This window comes from Brachyhypopomus gauderio, chromosome 7, assembly GCF_052324685.1.
Source record: "Brachyhypopomus gauderio isolate BG-103 chromosome 7, BGAUD_0.2, whole genome shotgun sequence".
NCBI classification, from domain to species: Eukaryota; Metazoa; Chordata; class Actinopteri; order Gymnotiformes; family Hypopomidae; genus Brachyhypopomus; species Brachyhypopomus gauderio.
In genome coordinates, this window is record NC_135217.1 from 5,223,940 (window position 1) to 5,244,714 (window position 20,775).

At 43.8% G+C, this 20,775-nt stretch overlaps 2 protein-coding genes across 3 annotated transcripts in view; both read left to right on the forward strand.

Annotated features, from left to right (window-relative positions):
* Nucleotides 1-14: 14 nt before the first annotated feature.
* Nucleotides 15-7,022, forward strand: tmem248 (transmembrane protein 248). Its single transcript, XM_077011124.1, has 7 exons — nt 15-308; nt 1,843-2,001; nt 2,322-2,607; nt 3,108-3,258; nt 3,411-3,594; nt 3,803-3,946; nt 4,129-7,022. The coding sequence occupies exons 1-7, from the start codon at nt 306-308 to the stop codon at nt 4,147-4,149; spliced, it is 948 nt and encodes a 315-aa protein (XP_076867239.1). The 5' UTR covers nt 15-305; the 3' UTR covers nt 4,150-7,022.
* A 4,817-nt stretch (nt 7,023-11,839) lies between these two features.
* The window catches only part of doc2b (double C2-like domains, beta), a 125,657-nt gene continuing 116,721 nt past the window's right edge, over nt 11,840-20,775 (forward strand). Inside the window, exons 1-5 of one of the 2 annotated variants that reach the window (XM_077011118.1) lie at nt 11,840-12,251; nt 14,712-14,808; nt 14,938-15,081; nt 15,257-15,386; nt 17,518-17,604. In XM_077011118.1, coding sequence (XP_076867233.1) covers nt 14,732-14,808; nt 14,938-15,081; nt 15,257-15,386; nt 17,518-17,604 — 438 coding nt within the window. In that variant the 5' untranslated portion in view covers nt 11,840-12,251; nt 14,712-14,731. The remainder of the gene's footprint in view (nt 12,252-14,711; nt 14,809-14,937; nt 15,082-15,256; nt 15,387-17,517; nt 17,605-20,775) is intronic. The other variant, XM_077011116.1, reaches the window with a different exon arrangement.

Consider the following 20,775-nt stretch of genomic DNA (forward strand, 5'->3'; position numbering starts at 1 on the left):
AATAACACGGCGTAGTTCGAGAGGGGGGCCCCGCCAGGTCTCTTGAGCAATCCGACAGCTCGTTGTATTTTCTTTTTTTTTTAAGTAACTCGGTCGAACTCTTCCGAAGGCCACAGAAGACGTGCAAATAATGGGAAGGAGTGTCGGCCGCTCATGTAATGTCGCAAGCTCCGTGTGTCGTCGCCCAACCCCGGTGTGTCGTTTCTCGCTCGACTCGCCCGTCCTCGCGACGTTAGCCTGTTAGCTTTCCAGCTGCCTCGCGACCTGCGACACATCCGCGCGTGGCGGACGCGCTCGCGGCCAAGATGGTGAGTTGACGTTTCAAAACCCAACGGTCGTCGTCCCACTGTGAGGGGACAGAGCGGGGGCGGTTGGTCCTCTTATAGTGCACAAACACGTCCGTCTCCACACACATTTGACCCCCCCCCCCAGCTAGCTTAGCTGCCACGTTATGCGTCTGCTGGTGTCGTTAAATATCATATTTATTGTGTTTTGGAGTTGTTTAAACTAACGTTGGCTTACTATACTAGAGGCGTGAGCTGGTTAGCTAGGTGCTACTTACTTGGGTGCGTTTGGGTTAGCTATTAGGCTCTAGACAGACAGACAGACGTCTATCTATCCATCCATATCTGTCTATCTAACAATTTTATATATATATATACACACACAGCTAATATATTAGAAATATTCACTTGGTTCTGTTCGGGTTTGGCGAGCATAATAGCAAGAAGGAGCCGAACTATGTGGGTAGTTGTGGGCAGTAAGCGAAGTGGTACCAGCGTTATGGTGGAATTTGCCCCCAGGTCGCCACGGCTATGCTAACTGTGTGGCTAACGTTACTGTGTGGTTGGGCTGCCTCGTCGTTTTATTACGATTCTTTTATTTTCTATACCCGTTTATCATAAATGGCCAATACATACTACTCCACGCACACTACATGGTTATATTTCGGAGTGGTTGTACAAAAGGCGCTGCGTGATTCGGCGTGTTGCATGTGGCGCAGTGATCGTGGTCGTCTGGCCCCCGAACAGGAAGGCGCGCCGGGGCTGAAGCTCCGCATCCTGGTGCGGGTTGTGGATCAGGGCGAGTTCTTCACTCGTTCTCGGCTCTAAGATATTTGCCCCACGGCCTGTTGACGCAGTAACACAGTGTGTTCGTATAAATAGGCACGTCGTGAACGTTTTGGCTTTGGGTGTTTTATTAGCCATTAGCTGTGATAGCTATCTTGGGTTCAGAGTTTGATTTAGCGCGTTTATAACTCTTCACATTTATCTTGAACCTTATAGAAGTCCACAAGCTTTAGGAAAAGGGCGGCCGAGCACACTGAGAGGGACTGTAGGCCTTGAAAGTTTGACATTTAACGTGTACTCGGCTAGACATTGATTACCAATGTTTTCCCCATGCAGACTGAATAAAACAATTCCTTTGAAAGCTTTGTTTGCTTTGGTTGGAAATAAAATGAGACGTGTGCCGATATCATTGAACCAGGCATTTCACAAGCTTTTGCTATCTAGGAACATTGGCTGTGTGCTGTAACAACCCTTAGCCTTTATCTTTATCTAAAAGGTTTATCTAAATGTATTTTTGAGAACTGATTTGAGTCCTGCTCCCTCCTCCCAACAAACACACACAGGTGGATCACATGAGATGCTCCTTTCACTATTTTATATGCTAAGAACCATTTTTGCATATTGAATGATGTGGTATGCTGATGGAATACTTGAACAGACGTTAGGCACATTATCAAACATCTGATTACTGCAATGCATTGTAGTCGTTTTGTTTTACATTGGTTTTAATCAGCTCCACACTGGTCCGTTTCTCTGGCGTGCTTGTGTGCAGGTGTTCTTGTTAAATCCTCTGGAGAATTTGAAGACCTACATAAGCAACCGTCCTCCACTGGTCATATTTATGGTCAGTGTAAGTGCTGTGGCCATTACTTTCCTCACAATCGGATATTTCTTCAAGATCAAGGAGATTAAATCACCTGAAATGACAGAGGTAGGGACCTTTCCAATTTTTATTAAAACTTACAAGAGCTGAGGCCTATGAATCTCACATGTTAATTAATTGGTTTGGGCACAGTAGGAGCATTCATTGCTCTCATCCAGTTATAAAGACCGTATTGTTTAAGCATTTTCATGCAGTCAAATTGAGCTAGTAATCACTATTGAACAGTTTACTGGTGAGTTAATGTTCACTCCTCTCTAGCTGTAACTTCTCAACCCATCAGTAACCAGCTACCATAGAAACAGAGTGCACAGAGCTACTTCAGCTTAGCAAAGACCTCCCCTTGAATATGCAACTGCACGTCTGTCCAGGACTGGAACACGTTTCTCCTCCGTTTCAACGAGCTGGACTTCTGCATCTCGGAGAACGAAACGCTCAAACATGGCCTCAACGAGTCCACCACCCCAGAGAGCACGGTGACGAGTGGGCAGGCGCGCTCCAGCACCCAGGCCCCTCTGGTGCTGGAGGATCCGGGCCCCATCAACATCTCCGTCCCCATCACCCTCACGCTGGACCCCCTGCGGCCCTTTGGGGGCTACTCCCGCAACATCACCCACCTGTATGCCTCTGTGGTGGGCCAGCAGGTTGGCCTGGCAGGTAAGCATGCAAAGCCCCCCCCCCCCGAGACGTGTGGGAGAGATTTTCAACCCAATGTGGCCAGGAGCCAGACCATAAGGAAAGGAAACCAGGTGGTCATTGATTTTGCTGGTTTTTTTTCCTGTCTCTCTCTCCTCTTTGAAATCTGTGGTTTTGTTAATCTGTGATATCAAAACTGTAAGCCTGTTTGGAACAGAACAGCTTGGTCACAGTTGCCTTGTTCTTTGAGCCAAGAGGATCAGTCAGTCTACATAAGTAATTGAATTGATTTTTTTTTTTTTTTTTATGTAAAAAAAAAAAAAATTTTTGGAAGCTAGCCGGTGCTTTAGTGAATGCGGTCCAAGGAAAACAATGGTGTTTTTTAAACAAATGGATAATGCAGGTTGTGAATAAAGCTGGTGATCCACATGTTCCTCTCACACTGTCTATCCGGAGCTTTGCCCTGGCCTCCGGTGGTTTGTGTGCTTGTGCGTTTACTGTATGCGCTCGTGTGCGTGTAGGCAGGGAAGCCCATGAAGAGATGAACATAACCTTCACGCTGCCCGCGTCCTGGAACTCGGACGAGTGCGTCCTGCACGGCCATTGTGAGCAGGTGGTCTTCAGCACCTGCATGACCATGACTGCAGCCAGCAATGTCTTCCCCGTCACAGTGTGAGTTGCTGCTCACGCCTGCCGCCGCTGTAAACTTTACACGAAAGTGGCAGAGCAAACTATACGTTACGAAGCTAAAATTGTAAAATGTACGAGATGACAAGATGTACAAATAAAAGTCTTGACTCGAGCCTCCAAAAACCCTCCCACAGGCAGCCACCTCACTGTGTCCCAGAGACGTACAGCAACGCCACGTCTTGGTACAAGATCTTTACCACGGCACGGGACTCGGACACCAAGTACACGCAGGACTACAACCCTTTCTGGTGTTACAAAGGTGCCATCGGCAAGGTGTACCACGCTCTGAACCCCAAGCTCACAGTCATCGTTCCGGATGTGAGTGTTGGTAAAAACACGAAGCCTTCAAATACAGACATACCGATGTCCAGCTGTTCAAACTGGAATTGCCTTGTTGTTTCTCTGTGTTCTTCTACCTGCATTTTTATGTAGATGGGCCTTCGAAATAGACATTTCACTTAAGACGTGTAGAGTGGAGTAATAAGTGTTGTTGAGCTCTAAGAGTGTTTTCTCTCTTCCCTGACAGGACGACCGCTCTCTTATCAACCTGCACCTGATGCACACCAGTTACTTCCTGTTTGTGATGGTGATTACCATGTTCTGTTATGCAGTCATCAAGGGTAGACCTGGGAAAGTAAGACAGACCAACCCAGATTTCTGTCCAGAAAAGGTACGACACCTTTCTCAATTGGAAATGAAGCTTATACAAACATTCCCATGTAATCTTTCTTGCCGTTCCTCTGATGAAAAGAATTTTTGTATAGAGTGTCAGCTATAGGGTGTCCGTTATGAGAGCTAATCCCATTAAACACTTTAGCGGAATGTTACATGTTTAATCTGCTTATCTTTCAGGTGGCTTTGTCGGAGGGATAAGAGTGGTCAAAGGTGGACATATGGACTGAACCATATCGGCGGTAGAGAAGGGGGAGTCTGAACTGAACCATATCAGAAGCACGGGAGAAGAAAATACTTGTTGCCTACTGAACCCAGGAGAAGGGTGCGAAAAAGCTCTGTAATTCGAATCTCTGCAATGTTGGGTCACTCCAACCAAAGACTTTCAAGTGCCTGTATCTACTGTGTAAATATTTGTAGGACCCTTGAATTCAGTACAGAAGCACTCTGCCTAAACACCCCCCCCCCCCCCCCCCCCCCCTCACCATGTCATTTGTGTCAGTCCTCCCCCTGTCAATGTCACTCAAGAAAACTTAATGACTGAGGCACAGGCAACAGCAATTAAGCGCTTCATCACCCAGGGTTACACCGTTTGATGTTTCCAGTACCTTTCTCCTCGGTCGCATGCGGTAGATCTCCACCTGGCCACCAGGGACATATTTTGTGGCAGGCAGCCGTGGCTTTCCTCAGAGAGCGCTGATGGAGGGTGCGTCTGGCCTTCTCTTTCCCCCTCGTGGCTCTCGTCTGTTCTTCAGGACCTTCAGCAGGGCTCCTCTTGCCTTCATCAGAAACGTGAAGGACCTGCTGTCTGAAGACGACACGCCTCCCTTGAAAATTTGACGTTTGATGTCAGGAAAAGTGGGCCAGCAGACTGTTATTGCAGGCGATGGATTGAATGGTGGTGTGGGGTTTGTTTGTTTGTTTTTGTTTATATGAGCCTGTTGTAGCCATTCAATTAAGTTTTCTTTCCCATGGATTTTTGTTTCTTTGCCTGTTTGCTCGACATCCAGGATGTTTGTGCACACTACCTAGTTGGCAGTAATGTCTGCATTGTTTATTTTTAAAAAGGCTGTTTGAGACCAGTTTCCAAAGACCTGGAGTATATTGCTTGGAATTGGATTGATCATTTATCTGGTTCATGTGATTTATATAATTAGAACTGACGGGTTTGGTTGTAAGTGACTGAAATAGAAAGGGCCGTTTCTTGGTGATTCAGTTTAATCTGTTCAGATTGAGATGCTTTACTGGCATTGATTTATACCTTTGGGTTCACATCTTTATGTATTTACTTTTACTGGTACACTGAATGACTGAATGTACTTTTAAAGGCTATAGCAGACTTAGACATAGCGCAGCATTCATGAACTTAATACTTAGTCACTTGAATAATTACCATCCAATTCAAAATGTGATGTATTAAAAAATTACTGTAATTTGTAGTTATTTTATCATTGATCTATTACCTCAATCATATTTCTCATTTTTTTGTTTGTTAAACAACAAAAAACTTTGATTACATTTTAATACAATGAATTTGTGATGCTCAGACATGTATCCCCTATCTCTCATGCCATTGAAGAGGTAATGGTTTATTTTTGTTGTTTTTCAGAGCCCTGTTCATCAGTCTCACCATGCACCTTCTCCAAACCAAATGTTTGATCATTCCTTAACGCATTGTACATGTTCAATTTGTGAGTAGAGCTAATTTAATTAGTTGGGATCTTTGTGGAGAGGAAGCATCTTAAGAGTTGGGCTTGCTACTTGCTAATTCACACCGGTGTGCTTTTTTTTTTCCCCCATGTGCTCTCAGCAGACCTGCCTTAATGTCTCTTCATGCTCAGGCCAATCAGATTTTACATCATCACTTATTACAGATGTTCCTCTTGCTTAGAAACCCCCGTTTGTTGCTCCCTGAGGTTGGCTAGGCCGAGTCTTTGTTCCTAAACCGGAGTCCTCTCGCTCTCGCCATTCTTCCATGTTGTGCTCTAATCCTTCAGTCGCACACGCCGTCCCCAAACCACTACCGTGCCTTTGCACTAGACTGCTGCGCCAACCGTGTAAATACTATTGCCCCTTTTAAAACGTTTTGCAGAAGGTCAGTAATTAATGGAACAGCATCGCAAAGTCGTCGTTGTCCTGATGGAACTTAACCGAGCGAAAGTAATTTATTCCTTTGACCCACGCGTTGTCCATTTATTCCATAACTACACCAAAGGCCCGACCAGCTGGTCTCTCTTTTACGCAGACTAATGATCACCACTGTTTTACTTCCTAAACTGAACATTACTTCATCACTTAAAGACAAGACGAACCGTGCTTTAAAAGCATGTGTGTACTGGTCATAAAACCGCTAATGTTGGTTGTGGATGCAAGGGGTCACTCATTGTAAAATACAAATGTTTCAGAGAAGCAATATTTCTTGTTTAGAGCACTTATATGTGCGATGTAGTTACCACGCGTATGTTCCTGGGATTGAGTCTTTATTTAATGTAAAGGGATATATGGCCATGGTGAATTCATTTAGGTTTAGTGGAAATTACTTTAACTTTAAGGGGATTGATCGATTTGTTCTGTGATGGCTAAGGACATGTAATTTAAAGTTAGGATCGCCTATACGTTAGGAAAGCGTGTGTGTGAAAGTGATGGTGATTTGGGTCTTTTCTTCTTCGTTAAAAGCAACAGGAAATGTGAAGTGGGTTCCATGGATACTGCCTGTAGCATAGATCATATTGATCTGTCCCCTGTCTCGTCTCCTTTGGTTTGAGTGTTGAGTGAAACGGGTGGCCCTCTTTCTAGTTTAGTGATGATCTAGTTTTTAATCCCAGGGCTGCGGACATGCCCTACAAGTAGGTTACTCACAAATTGTTTTTTTTTTTGTTTGTTTTTGGCAAGCAGAGATTTTGGATGTGATGCCATTGCATTTATTTTATTTTTATTTTTTTTCACTTGTCTTGATGCATGATTGTAAATGTTTTACCTGCTGACCAGATGTTAAAGACAATCCCACTGTCCCTGTGCTGTTTGTACAAATACTGTAGGCACATGCTTCGCTGAATAAAATCAGACAACAAGCAGCGCTGTTCACCACGTTTGTCTCACGATGCGCTTGGTTTCAGTGTTGTGTACGTAACAAGATGGTAGCCCACAGCAGGAGAGCCCTCTGATGGGTTCTGCTCATGGGAGTGTTTGAACTGCCACTCCAATGTGAATTTTCTTTCAACAGAGATCAAAGTTGGTCAGTCAATGAAACGTCCATTAGAGGAATGCTGAGAGGAAAGAGCGTGTCATTTTCTTGCCATGAAGTAAACATCTATAAATGTCTGTTGTGGAGGCACAGTACCTCTGGTTGGGGGTTTGGGGGGGGGGGGGGGGGTGTTGGTGGAGAAAGGATGGCCCTTATCGCCATCTGGGTCGAACTGGTTCTATTTTCTCTCCAAAGAATCAGTAGCTGTCTACATCAGCCTACTTGGGGAAAAGCTTTGACCTTTTAGTGGATATTCTCAATAAATAAAATTGGTTCAAATCCTCCAGTCTCGGGGGTGCACACCTAGTTAGGGAAGTCAGCGGTCTTGACGGGCCATTTGATGTGGAAAAAGGCATCAGTGGTACAGGCAACGGTATTTAACCTACAACACGTACACTGAAGACATGCGAAACCAGCAAATAGTACATCTGTCCATATTAGGCCTGTTGTGAAATGAATACAAATTTGCAAATTAAAGCCATGATGGGGTGTGTGTGTGTGTGTGTGTGTGAGCTCATTTTTTGTTTACACCCAAATTGCATGGTATATTCAGAGCACGTTATTCACTGGTAACTGTCATGTATGGCAATTTGCTTTGAAGAGATGGAAAACTGATTAACCGAGTTAAATGTGGAAAGCATGGACGTAGTTTTGATTTCATAAGTGGGGGGGACACAACCTGGGGTGGCGAACTGTTGAGCGGGGGGGGGGGGGGGGGGGGTGAATGAAAATTGTTGAGCGGGGGGGGGGGGGGGGGGGGGGGAGCTCGGAGCTGCATGATCCTAGTGCTAGATTTGTTGCTATTTGGATATTGTTTTTTTAACCGTTAAAAAGTGGGGGGGACATGACTTCGTCGCTACTTAAATATTTGGTTTTAACTGTAAAAACTGGGGGGGACCAAAACCGGCTTTTGAAAAAGTGGGGGGGACATGTCCCCCCCCGTCCCCCCCCAAAACTACGTCCGTGGTGGGAAGGGAAGCTTGTGTACTGAGTATATACGCAAAGCACCAGGGCAGGAACCCAGCAGCAGAACTCACACCATATCCAAAGGTAATATTAAGGACAACCTTATTATGTATATCCCTGGTTTAATATGAAACCCTTGTACTTATGTCATGGGTTAAAGTTCTCCGTCACTACGACGGATTTCCGTCATTTGATTTTTTTGGGGAAAAAATCCGTCAAATCATAATAAACAACACACGCGCGTGCTATCTGTTTTGTGGCCGAAATATGATTCTCACTGGCGCTCATCAGCGCTGGATGGATGACGGCGGTGTCATTTGATTGACTTGCGGTTCATTCCGCCTTCAGATTTGCGGATGTTACGTAGAAAAGTTTTTACCCCCCTCCTGCCTGGCGTGATCGTAGCGCGCGACTCTGTACACCTGCGGCGGAGGCTACTTGCTGCGTCACATTCTTTTTGCAGTGTAGTCCGAAGCAATATGTGGTAGTATAAAGAAACACCCCTCAAAACAGGGGAATTAACATTTACCTGACCAATTGTAATGTTGCATTAGTGCTGGAATTTAGGCTAAAGTACTTTAAAATGCTTGAAAATGTAACTACTTCGTTTCACAACAAATATCTGTCTGACTGAACAGTTATTACGTTAACAAATACGAGCCTCTTGTAATTCCAGGACGAAACATGAGAGAACGTGAAGTCGTTAAGATTGGGCGTTTTGAAAATAAACCACCATTAAATAATGTGATAAAAAGCCAATTATTTCGAGTCATTTCGAGTATATGTATAAATATTTAACTTAAATTTAACGTTGAGAACGCGTTGAAATGGACCTTGAAAGTGACGTACAAGTGCTTTAATTCCACCTTATAAAGGTGTATGAACCCGGCAAACATGACTTGGTTCACTGCGCTGAAGCGCTGTGCGCGCGAAGTTACAAAACTGCGAGGCTCTCGCGCACGGGTGGAGCCACCGCGATTATGTCATTTTCGGCGTGCGGACCCTCGCGCTGCTCACGTCACTCGTGCTGCGTCAAGTATAAAGGCTTAAACCAGGCTTAACATGGATGGTGTTGTTCTGTTTGTATTTAAAAGCTCTATCCAGTGGTGTTAATTTTTTGTAACATACCTACTTAAAGCATGTAATCTTACGGCTTATGTTTTTGCGATTGGTGAATCTGATAAAAACAAGAGAGCTTCATACCTCTCACCAGGATTCACTAAATTTGACTTGATCTTTAAATAATTTTCTGGAAGAGGACCCCCAGATAACTCCATTATATAAACATTTATGTACATTTATTGCTCAGGTGTTCATTCTCTCTTCTCTCCTTACACAGGCTGTTTAGATAAATATACTTTATAAATGTGTTTATTGTGTAGAATTAGGCAAAAGAGGCAGTGTCCCAACTACACTACATTTTCAGTAATTGCTGGCATTGTCTTTTGCCAGGAAAAATTTTTCAGTCAAATGAAAATTTCTTGCTTTAACCCATGACTTATGTATACGTCACCATACCATGGTCATTTGAGTAATGATTTCTGTAGTCTTTTATTCTATAGTTTACAAACATAGTGAAACAAATACAGCGTTTAAGAGGTTTTAAGTTGTTTGGTTTCTCTATTCAGGATTCATGCCATTATACAGGCTTTAATCATGATGTAAAAAAATCAATTTTCTGTTTTATTGTTTTTCGTTTCAGCCCTATTAACTTGTAATAATATATATTATTATTGTAATCATCACTGGCAGGGGCGGACTGGGGAGATAAAGTGGCCTGGGAGTTCCTGACAGACTGGCCCACTATATATATATATATATATATATATATATATATATATATATATATATATATATATATATATATATATATATTTAGTAACTGAATTACTCTATAATAAAAGTAACTCGTTACCAGAGAAAGTAACTATTTGCGTTACAGTTAAAATAAAAAAAGTTATATGCCAATGAATAAGGATTTTTTTTTTAAGCAGTTTTTACAGTGAGTTGAAATGAGTAGATCAGAAAGGTGTTTAACTTTTGATATTTATTGCACATCCACAGACCAGTGCAGGATAAAATCCTTTAATATCCCAAATCTTTGTAAAAAAAATAAAAATAGTAAACAGTTACACTATATAAAGTGCATTTACATCTATCAAATTAATTAAATTCTCTCAATCTGAGACAACTGTTTGTTCACAACAGAAGTAAACTTAACAATACAACCTCTATTCTTAATTAAATAATTCAAATACCCAGTCTGGTAGACATTCAGGAACTTCAAGTATTTTCTTAAATATTGTTTATATCGCCACCTTGAAAATGCTCATTTTTCTTGCTCCTGACTCGCCATTTCTGCCTCTTTTCCGTTTGTGTCGTGTGCTTCGGCGCGCGTGTAAAAACACTGGCTCTGATTGGCTATCATAACGCTGCCTTAGACAATCGCTTACTGACTTGTTAAGTTAAACAGGTGTTACACCGAGAACCGTGACCTATCGAGATCTGTTACTCCTCACTAGCCTAGGCAGCGGTCCGCTCCCTTTACTGTTAGTATATCAATATATAGTAACGCACCGCTTTTAATGACCAGTAACGTCAACGGCGTTGTAACGACAGGAAAAGTAATTAATTATATTATCCCGTTACTGACAAAATGACGCCGTTACCTAACGCCGTTATTTTTAACGGCGTTATTCGCAACACTGTATATATATAATATGTGTGTGTGTATATATATTGTATATGAATCTATACATGACATGTATATGTCAGCTTTTATTGTCATATGGACAATATTACTTCCAGCAATAATATGATTACAAAGCCACATAGTGGCATATCAAAATAACTAACAAACTTAACGACTTGACCCTGACAAAATGCAGGGTCATTTTGCATGTAGTATTACTATTAATAGTATTGCTATTTAATAGTGTGTTAAATCAAGGACCCCATCAAGGTCCAGGACCCCTTATATTTTACACGACGTCTTCACTTTTTTTATAGAAACACCTTCTCTCTCGTTACATTCATCCATCTCTGATTTGATTTTCGGGTTTGTCGTTCCCGCTGTCAGCGCTAATCTCGCGAGAACTGACACTCTGGCTACTGCAGGTTGACTAGCTACATAATTCAGTTTGGAGAGGCACTTGAATGCTTTTAAGATTTATATTACAATACGCGAATTTACGGTAAAATATTAATACGGAAGGACGACGGGAAAAGAGGGGTAAAATATGGTAGTTTTCCGGCCAAAACGGGAGATGGATTTGGGATTAAAAGAAGCAGCTTCTTTTTCTACCTCAAAACAGAAAATCAGGCCAGCACTATTGACTACAGTTGAATTTTTAAGACAAGGGTAAAATCAAACTATTAAAAATAAGTTTAAAGAATTTATTTCCAGATGTATGTCCAGAAGTGTTGGACGCGAGACTGGGAGAGTCTCTAGACCCTGGCTTAGACTGCTCCATCTTTATGGCAATGCGGACAGGGAGATATAATGTATGCCAGTCCGCCCCTGATCACTGGCAACTCAATGTGTGAAAATGAAAGAAAAGGCCTCAGTTTTCACGGGCGAATGGGCACAGAGGTAGTGACGGTCCGACTGTTGCTCTCTCCTATAGGAAACCTGTGCTGACTATCTAAGAGGAAACACATGGCACTCTCCATCCCACTAGGGAGGAGGGGCCCTTACGTAACGGGGCTTTTTCCTTCTGACTTTATCTGCAGAGTTCGAGATAAAAACACAGAGTTTCTCTTGTTCCAGCGAAACTCTGGAACGACTTTTTTTGTTTTAGCCGAAATTGGAGAAGTGGAAGGAGTTGCTTACGTTTACAGACAGCAGCACGGTCTATTGGATCTGAGTCCTTTTGTGTTCAACCTGCTGCCTTATTGTGTGCCTGACACACACACACACACACACACACACACACACACACACACACACACACACACACACACACACACACACACACACACACACACACGTGGAAGAACGTGTGTGTGTGTGCGTGTGCTCTGTGAGCGCAGCTGGAAAGAAGACAGCGGTGTTTACGAGAGCAGTCTCCGCGTGGATATATCACATCAGGAGGTAAGGCTGGGAATCTTTGGATGTGGAACGATCTGCCTTTGGTGATCGTCCGTTTCTGATCCACTTGAGACACTTTAATGCACTTTTCCTCTGTCCCACGTTTGTGAAGTTGTTGTTCTTTAACCAGATATCACTGCGTCATTCATCAAATTGCCGCATGAGTGAACCGAGTTGCAGTTAATGGATCCGCTGTTAGCTTCAGGTCTGCCGATAAAAAGTAATCGCACTTGAAATAACCATCTGTCCACGCCAGGGCAGCAGGGGCCGTCAGCAGGCAAGCATGTCGTGCACTGTGCTCAGGACGATACTCTGCATGAGATTGGATGTCTGTTCATCGTACCCTTACTGATTGAAGCGCTAGCTCACCTCGCAAGAGCCGGGATGCTGTCGTGTTGTTTTCGTGTAACGCTGTAGATGCCTGCTCTAATGCCATGTGGAGTAAGTTCAGGAAAAGCCAGTGTAAAGGAAACCACGTAATCGTCCCGCGGCTCTCTGTTCGGACCGGGTTTGTGGCTACACCGGGCCGTTCAGATGAGATAAGGGTGGCGTATTGAGCCTGGCTTTGAAGGACCGGTCAATAGTAAACACTTTAGGACAGGAACAGTGTTTGGTAGGCCTGTCCTGGAGGTGGGTGTGGGGGCACTGGGGCTGTGCAGCTCAGCCAGCAAAGGAACAGGATGTTTTAGAAGAATTGGGGCCCCTGTCATGTGACCAGAGCGGGCTCTCTGCTGGGAATGGAGACATTGGGAAGAGGAAGTTCATACTAGATTGTGCATCATTTCATTGTCTTTGTTCTTGTTACTGTCAACTCCTGCTGTTCCTCTCAGGATAAAAACACTTTCTCTCTCGTTCTCTCTCTCTCTCTCTCTCTCACACACACACACACACACACACACACACTTGATCCCCCCACCCGTCGCTTTCTGTCAGGGTGTCTTTGTTTGCCAACAGCGTTTAAGTGGATTTGTCCTGAGCAGCTGTCATGCCCACTACCCGACCCACCGCTCTGTGTCTAATGTCATGAGGGCAGTCTCTCTTCCACCATTTGTTCCCCACATCAGCGGAGCAGGAGAGGGCAGTGTTGCAGGTCACAGATGAATATTCACAGGCAACACTGGTTACTTTAAATAGGGGTTTTCATTCTACCCAGCAGGTTGAAACAGCTTTGTGATTCTTTCATTTGTTAAGAGTGGGAACAGATATGTGTGAATTAGCTTCGGTTCACTTCGGTTCAATTCAAATGCAGTTCAAATGCAGTATTGTCATCCTTAGGGCTCTAGGATGAACAGTGTAACTGTAACTGGACCTTTTGAGAAACGACTGCTTGTTGGATAATGGCAATTCCTATTTTATCATTAATGAATACATGCTGTTTACTGTCTAGATACTCACGGCCAGGGTAAGGTGTGGCCAGCAGGTCTCTGGGTCATAGAAGGGTATCCATGTTGAGATTCTAATGTAGCTCACCTGCTGGATAGAGCTCACTGGTTTACACTTAACTCTGCCTGGAGCCTAAACAGAGCTGTACAAAGGGCATTAGGGCGCATGGAAACGTAAACACACTCAGTCGCTTAGTCATAAAAGAGCTGCGTGTGTGTGTGTGTGTGTGAGAGAGAGAGAGAGAGAGAGAGAGAGAGAGCGAGAGAAAGAGTGTGGCAGGTGTTATAATTCTCAGGACTATGCTTTCAAGTAAACCACACCACCAAGCCTGATCAGACATGGCCGCAGTAGCTGTCAGGGAGGTTTTGGAGTGGCTGTCACTTTCAGATCTTCCCTTGTTACCTGTTTTTGGGACAAAGCTCCTCTTGTGAAGTTGCAGTAGCGTGAAGATGGTCCCCTTCATTTATACTTGCACCTTACAGCCTCCTGAAAAGGACTTTGAGGCAGCAAGTATTTTTAATGAGCGTAAACACTGGGATAAATAGTCCATCACTCAGGGCCCAGGGAAGCAGATCGCCTCATTGAAGGTTGAGAGATTTAGCATCACGACCTGAAGACCACACCAGCTTTGCATCTTCAGCCCTTCACCGCTGACATAAAGCAGCGAGCATGCAGGTGATGTTTATCTAGATGCAAAGGAAGGGGTGACTGCACTGTGGGTGTGAGTGTCGTTTCACTGGCTGCGGTGTGTGTTGATGACTCTGTGATAAACCACTCTGCAGCTTCTTGGTGATCTAATGTGATGGGATGTCTCAGTACACCTCTCCTCCGGGGCCAGCGACCCACGTTAATGTCCTTTAAACTGACCCACGCTGATAGATGTTTACAGCTTTGGGTCATTGATCAGGAAGCCACTTTTGGTTCCTCCCAGCGGGCGTCCGAACTTTTCGAAACCTCCTGTCTGCTCTGCCTCCTCTTTGTGACTAGCAAGCAGCTAAGAGTTATCAACTCTAATCGACTGTAAGGAAACACAGGGGAAACGAGGGCTTTTTGAGTGGTACACCTCCTTCTGTTCCGCAGTGATAGCCTCCTGCTGGAACATGCCAGACACCATGTTTGGGAACGGGAAGAACCAGTGGCTGTGTCCCAACGACCGGCAGTTAGCGCTGAGAGCCAAGTGAGTCACTGGTTCTGATGGTTCTGCACAACAGATTATGGCATAACTGACTGTGGCATAAAAGACTGTTACTAATCCAGTGTGTGATTTTGTATGTGTGACACACACACACACACACACACACAACAGGTTGAACACAGGCTGGTCGGTGCACACCTTCCAGACGGAGAAGCAGAGGAGAAACCAGGCGCTGAAGGAGGAGGAGTTGGAGACCATCCTGATGGTCATCCACCGAGCCGAACAGCTGGACCTGCTCGAGCAGCACAGGATCGGGTAGAGTTCTGACCCCCCCCCCCCCCCACGCCCCTCACCTCCCCCACCAGCATGCTCCTCTCAGAACCGGTCCAACACGTGTTACTGAAGCGGTCCCTTTACCATCATTCACAGCTGCACGTACCACGGTAGCAGCAATAGCGTTTAGAGTTGTGTGACGTGGTGTCTCTTGCAGGGGTCTAATGCAGCGTCTGGAGAACATGCAGAGGGCTGCGCTGGGGGACGGTCTGTCTCAGTGTCTGCTGTGCGGGGACACTCTGGGGCTGCTGGGAACTCCTTCCGTCTTCTGTTTGGACTGCTGCAAGGTACGGCGCGCTGCCTCGCATGCGCTGGCACTAAGCTTCCATAAGGTGGCAGTAGAGAGCTGCGTAGGTAAAAACACCTACGTTGTTTGGATGGAGTCATTCTGAGGCAAGTTCCTAGTATGATCAGCAGGGGGCAGTGTGTGACTAATGACGTCCATGCTCAGCGCTGAGGTGTTGTGTACATCGTTAGTCCATGGCCCTGCCCGGGTCCCAGGGTCAGCAGATGGAAAGTGATACAACACGGCTCAGGATGAATGCACAAAGTGCACAAACACACGTGTGCACACAGACACAACAGCACTAATATAAACCACCCTGCCATAGGAGAGACCCAGTTGAGACCCATAAACCTTTGCTGCAGTCATAGTTATAGAAGCATTTTCTTCTTAAATACAAAAGAGACTTCTAAGCCTAAACTGTTTTTTTAACCAGGTTAAACCTGATGCTGAGATTTAAACATGTTAGGATCGTTATTAAGATTATAATTATTAAGATTATCATCATGATGATGATTAAGATCATTAGGATTCTGCTGCTAGTAACATAATTATCTTTAAACCACATGTTTTCATGTACTCACAGAATTGTTAAATTGTTTTGTTAATGCCACATTGGATATGTCAGGGGCCAGGAGATTTTTGTACTCTTGAAATACAAAGAACAGCAGTACAGATTGCTGCTCAGAGCAGGAGAAGAAGAAATCGTTTTCCCTAGTGTTCAGCTATTTAATTGTTTGTGAAATTCTACAAACAAGTCCCTCACAGAGACATGATTAACTTAATAGGTTTTCAGTGGCTGTGTCATCGTTTTTTCCCCCTTTGTGAGTAGCAGAGTGAAGATGGGTGACTCTTTTGATTCTGGCCTCTTGTGACCACAACTGAACCGCCAGTTGTCATTCAGAGCTAGAAGCAAATTATGCAAAGTGTTCATACTTGGAGTGAGCATTCCTTTTGAGGAGTTTGTGGAAAATTGAAGGGCCCCTGAGTGGCCTCTTTCTCTCTGTCTCTCTGGCACTCTCTTACTGCCTCTCTCTGTCTCTCTTGTATCTAAAAATACAAAACTCAGCAAAGGCATAATTACCAGCACATCTCCTGGCTTTTGTCTTCCATTACAGAGAACTTGATTAAAGGTTCTCTCTGCCTTCCTGTTACAATGCAATATCAAACCTTTAGCATTCAAATTGATTCTTGAACTCCCTTTCAGCAGGATCCAATGCAATATCCTGTTCTAATTACGTTTCTTTTACGAGGCAGAGACTCTGTTTTTGCTAGCATTGGTGGATGGGCATTATTATATGTCTTCTTCCAAGCTTTTTGGTAAATTATATATCTGTGCATATGCCTGTTTTAAATATATGTTTGACTATATGTTTTTTTTTATCTCTTCTTTAAAATCAGACCCCCCCCCCCCCCCCCCCCCCATTTGAGCTATTTGATTGGTCTTTTCTTTAATCAGCTTTGTTGCTTGAAATTGCATTTTGTATTTTCTTGAGCGTGGTTTTGTAAAAGCAGTAAGTTTATCTGATTAAACTGTTTGAATTTTTGGATTTAATGTAGTGCCTGTTTGAGACAAAGAGGGGGAGTCTGGAGTCACATGCCAGCTGTATTATATTTGAGTATATTATATCAGTTATGGAGGTCTGCAGGGACATACTCATATTTGTTCCTGTTAACAAAGTGAAATCTAGACACTGAAACAGTATTTAAATCTGCCGCATGGCAAATTAAGAAATGCACCTCTGCTATTAGAAATAGCAGTACACAGTACTGTTTTATAAGGAGCAAATTTCCTTTATCTTAATTTCATGGATATGTTTAAATATTTTCTCTTTGTTTTAGTCTTTTAAACATGCACTTACTAAATCTGTCTTTTCTAAATATGTGAACAGGTCTAAACAAGTAAAGCGTATCATGTTGCAAGCAACACACCAGTGAGTGTTGTATCAGGCGAGGGAACGCTCTGCTGCAGAGAACCTTGTAATGATTGCCTGAATCACAAAGTCATGTCCCTTGAAAGAGATGATGCACTAATCTGATTCCCAAATGCCGCCTTTCTCATGATTCAGTTCACCATTAGTTAGAAATGAACTCTGTTTCTTTCTGCCTTTCTTTCTTTGCTCTGTGGTTTTCAGAAAGTGTGCACCAAGTGTGGGATTGAGACACCATGCAGTCAGAAGAAGACTCGCTGGCTCTGTAAACTCTGCAGTGAACAGAGGGAGGTAGGCTCACAGCTCCACGCTGACCATCCCAGCGCACACAACAACACGCAGAAGAAAATGTAAATGTTTCATGAACTTCAATGCTTCTGTCTAAAAAGGCAAAAAAAAACATTTAAATGTACACTGCAAGTCATTTTGTGCCTTACCAAACATCGTATTGTCTTGGTTGACTGACTCTGAGTGAGGGAGAGCATTGCATAAGTAGAGGAGCAGATCGTGTTTCCGCTCAGAGCTTCATCATGGTCCATATGCTGATGATGCACTCATGATCGTCTATGAAGGGGGGAGGCTTCTTCTTTTTTGTTCAAACGTCTGATCTTTGAGGGCGTGCACATTCATATCTTAGGGCTTTGAGAGGGTGTGTGCTCTGACCTCAGGTCTTTGAGGTTGTGTACATTCTGACCTCAGGTCGTTGAGGTTGTGTACATTCTGACCTCAGGTCGTTGAGGTTGTGTACATTCTGACCTCAGGTCTTGAAGGTTGTGTACATTCTGACCTCAGGTCTTTGAGGTTGTGTACATTCTAACCTCAGGTCTTTGAGGTTGTGTACATTCTGACCTTCAGCACCCGACCTGTTACAGCGCCCGACCTGTGCACCCGGAGACCCTCACGAGCATGCATTAAGATCATAGCGCCATTTACTGAGCACCTCATCGGGAGATGGATAGTTAATGGTAGCATCTTCTCAAGATGTCCCTGGCTGGATCTGAGGAGAGCCTGATGCTCTTCTTGTGCTCTTTGAGCGGGGAGGTCAACCACCTCCACACAGGTTCACTTCAGGTATAGCAACTGACACACACCATCTTGGTAGATTCCTATATGACTATATACTGGCTACATATTGGAAGTGTGACTGTTTTACTTTTTATTGCGTGTTACTTAGTCAACATGTTTTGCTAATTATTCATGGTATTTCTTAAACGTATTGAACATACTCATTGTGTTAAATTTTTTAAATTATGTATAAGATAGTCTTTGCTCTTATTTGACATTGCATTATAAATATAGAAACGTCTGAGAGTGGCATTCTATTTCTACAGAATATCTGTAGCAAGCTCCGTAACGGTCATGGTTTGAAAAGGTCAAGGAATTATTTGTGTAAGAGTGTATGAAATACAGGTGCGAGGTTTGATAGGCCTCATAGTATGAGGTCACGGCAAACGGTTCTTGCATTTCCTTTGACTCTGGGTGAGTTTTGATTTTGAGACTATACGCGTGTTCTTTGAGACTATACGCGTGTTCTAACGAATTCGTTAAGTTCCTCGTAAAAAAGGATTGTGTTTTGTCATAGTTTGCTACTTTAATTCCATTAGTAGGATAGGCGTACAGCAATCTCTACAACACATGTAGGGATGTTTTTTATTTATTTTAACGTTAAATAACGTTTTTTTTCCGAACAAGCGCCTGTAAAACGCCGCTCCCAAACGTTTCGATGACACAAGCGCGGTCTCATGCATGAGTGGCCTTCACCACTCAGAGCGGAACCGGATGTCCTTACGTCATCGATCTGGTCCTGCGCGTGCTGTGCTTCACTGGACGACGGACCGGCGCCGGCGGTACAGGGCCAGAATTACACTGGGCTGCTGGGAGAGTGATTAAATAAATAACCAAGAGTCTGATTGGTGAGAGTGTCATGGCTAAACATAGACGCCAGAACATCTTTCCGCCAAGTCCTTTGTGCTCATCTCGGCGACCGAGTTTCTCAATTAAACCGCTAATTATCATTGTGAATGTAGGTGTCTGTCACAGAATGCACATTATCTTCCCATTCAAAATGAAAGAAAGAAAGAAAAAAACAGAAAAGGAGGCGACTATATATGTTCGGTATAACTACAATAATAATGAATAGGCAAGGTCTGAATGATGCCAAAGTAAACTGTGGCTAGTTAAATGTAAATGAGTTTAGTGAGCTATTAGTGACATTCGTATGAGCTGAGATATAATGGACTCTTGTGTGTGGGGACCCGTCAGTCATGACGAATTTGAACGTAGGGAAAATTCAGTCACTGAAGAACACGCATCAGTAGCCTACCTCAAAAGGAATATATAGCTATTAAAGCATAGAACTACCTATAAAGATGGGTGTAATGCGGTTTCCCACTGTTTAGGCGTGTTTTAGTGAATGGTTGGCTTTTGCTGTCTTATCTGTTCGATACGAGTCTCATAGATGGAGTTCACTGAGCTGCTCGGTTCGGTATTATTCATAAGGCCTGTGAAGCTGTGGAAGCCGGTGTATACACAGCTCACTATCAGATCTGCTCCTACCCGCCTCATGGATGCAACACCTTATCAGAGCGGGTCAGTATTGATCCCCCCCAACCACACACACACACACACACACACACACACACACACACACACACACACACACACACACACACACACACACACACACACACACACCGCTCCGTCCATTCTTTCCGAGCACAACCAACACACTCGCAATTAAAACGTGCTGTCGTGGAAAACAGAAACAGGCAGAGCTTACACCCAAGATATTTGTTTTTGCAAAAGCTTTTGAATTTAAACATGCCGCATTAGGACTGCTTTCTCCAGAAATAAACACACAAACAGGTGGAGCTGAAAAGATGTTTTGTCCCGGTGTATTAAGGCAGGTGTAGCCATTCTTTGAGCAGAACGTGTGTCATTTGTGTGTGGAGGTGAGAAACATTTACGTCAGTTGCCTCGTACAGTTCCTGGTTGATAAGCCGCCTCCCAGCCTCTCTTTTGATGCGTACACTTGAAGACATGCAAATATGCCGCTTCAAAAGATCCTTTTACATCAATTACACCTCAATGTTAAAGGCGACGTCTCGACAGCTTTGGCAAAACCCGTTTTAGATGCCTGTTCTTGTATGTAAGACATTTTCACATCACTATAGTAAGAGTAAGATGCCCAAATGCTTAGAGGACATTTTATTTGAGTGTTGTTTTTCTTTCTTCTCCCACAGAACATCCACTCTGCCACCCTGTGCTCCCAAGGTCTCTTACGTTGCTCATATGCTGTTATGACTTGCAGTAGCAGATGAAAGGGTTTGGGTCTGTATTTCAGTGTTGTACAGTTTGTGGTTAGATTGATGTTTTCATTTTGTAGTGTCTGTCAAGAGCAGGCAATGATGATGTTTATGTGCAGGTAAACAGGCTTCCTATTAGGATGCCTGGAACGTGTAA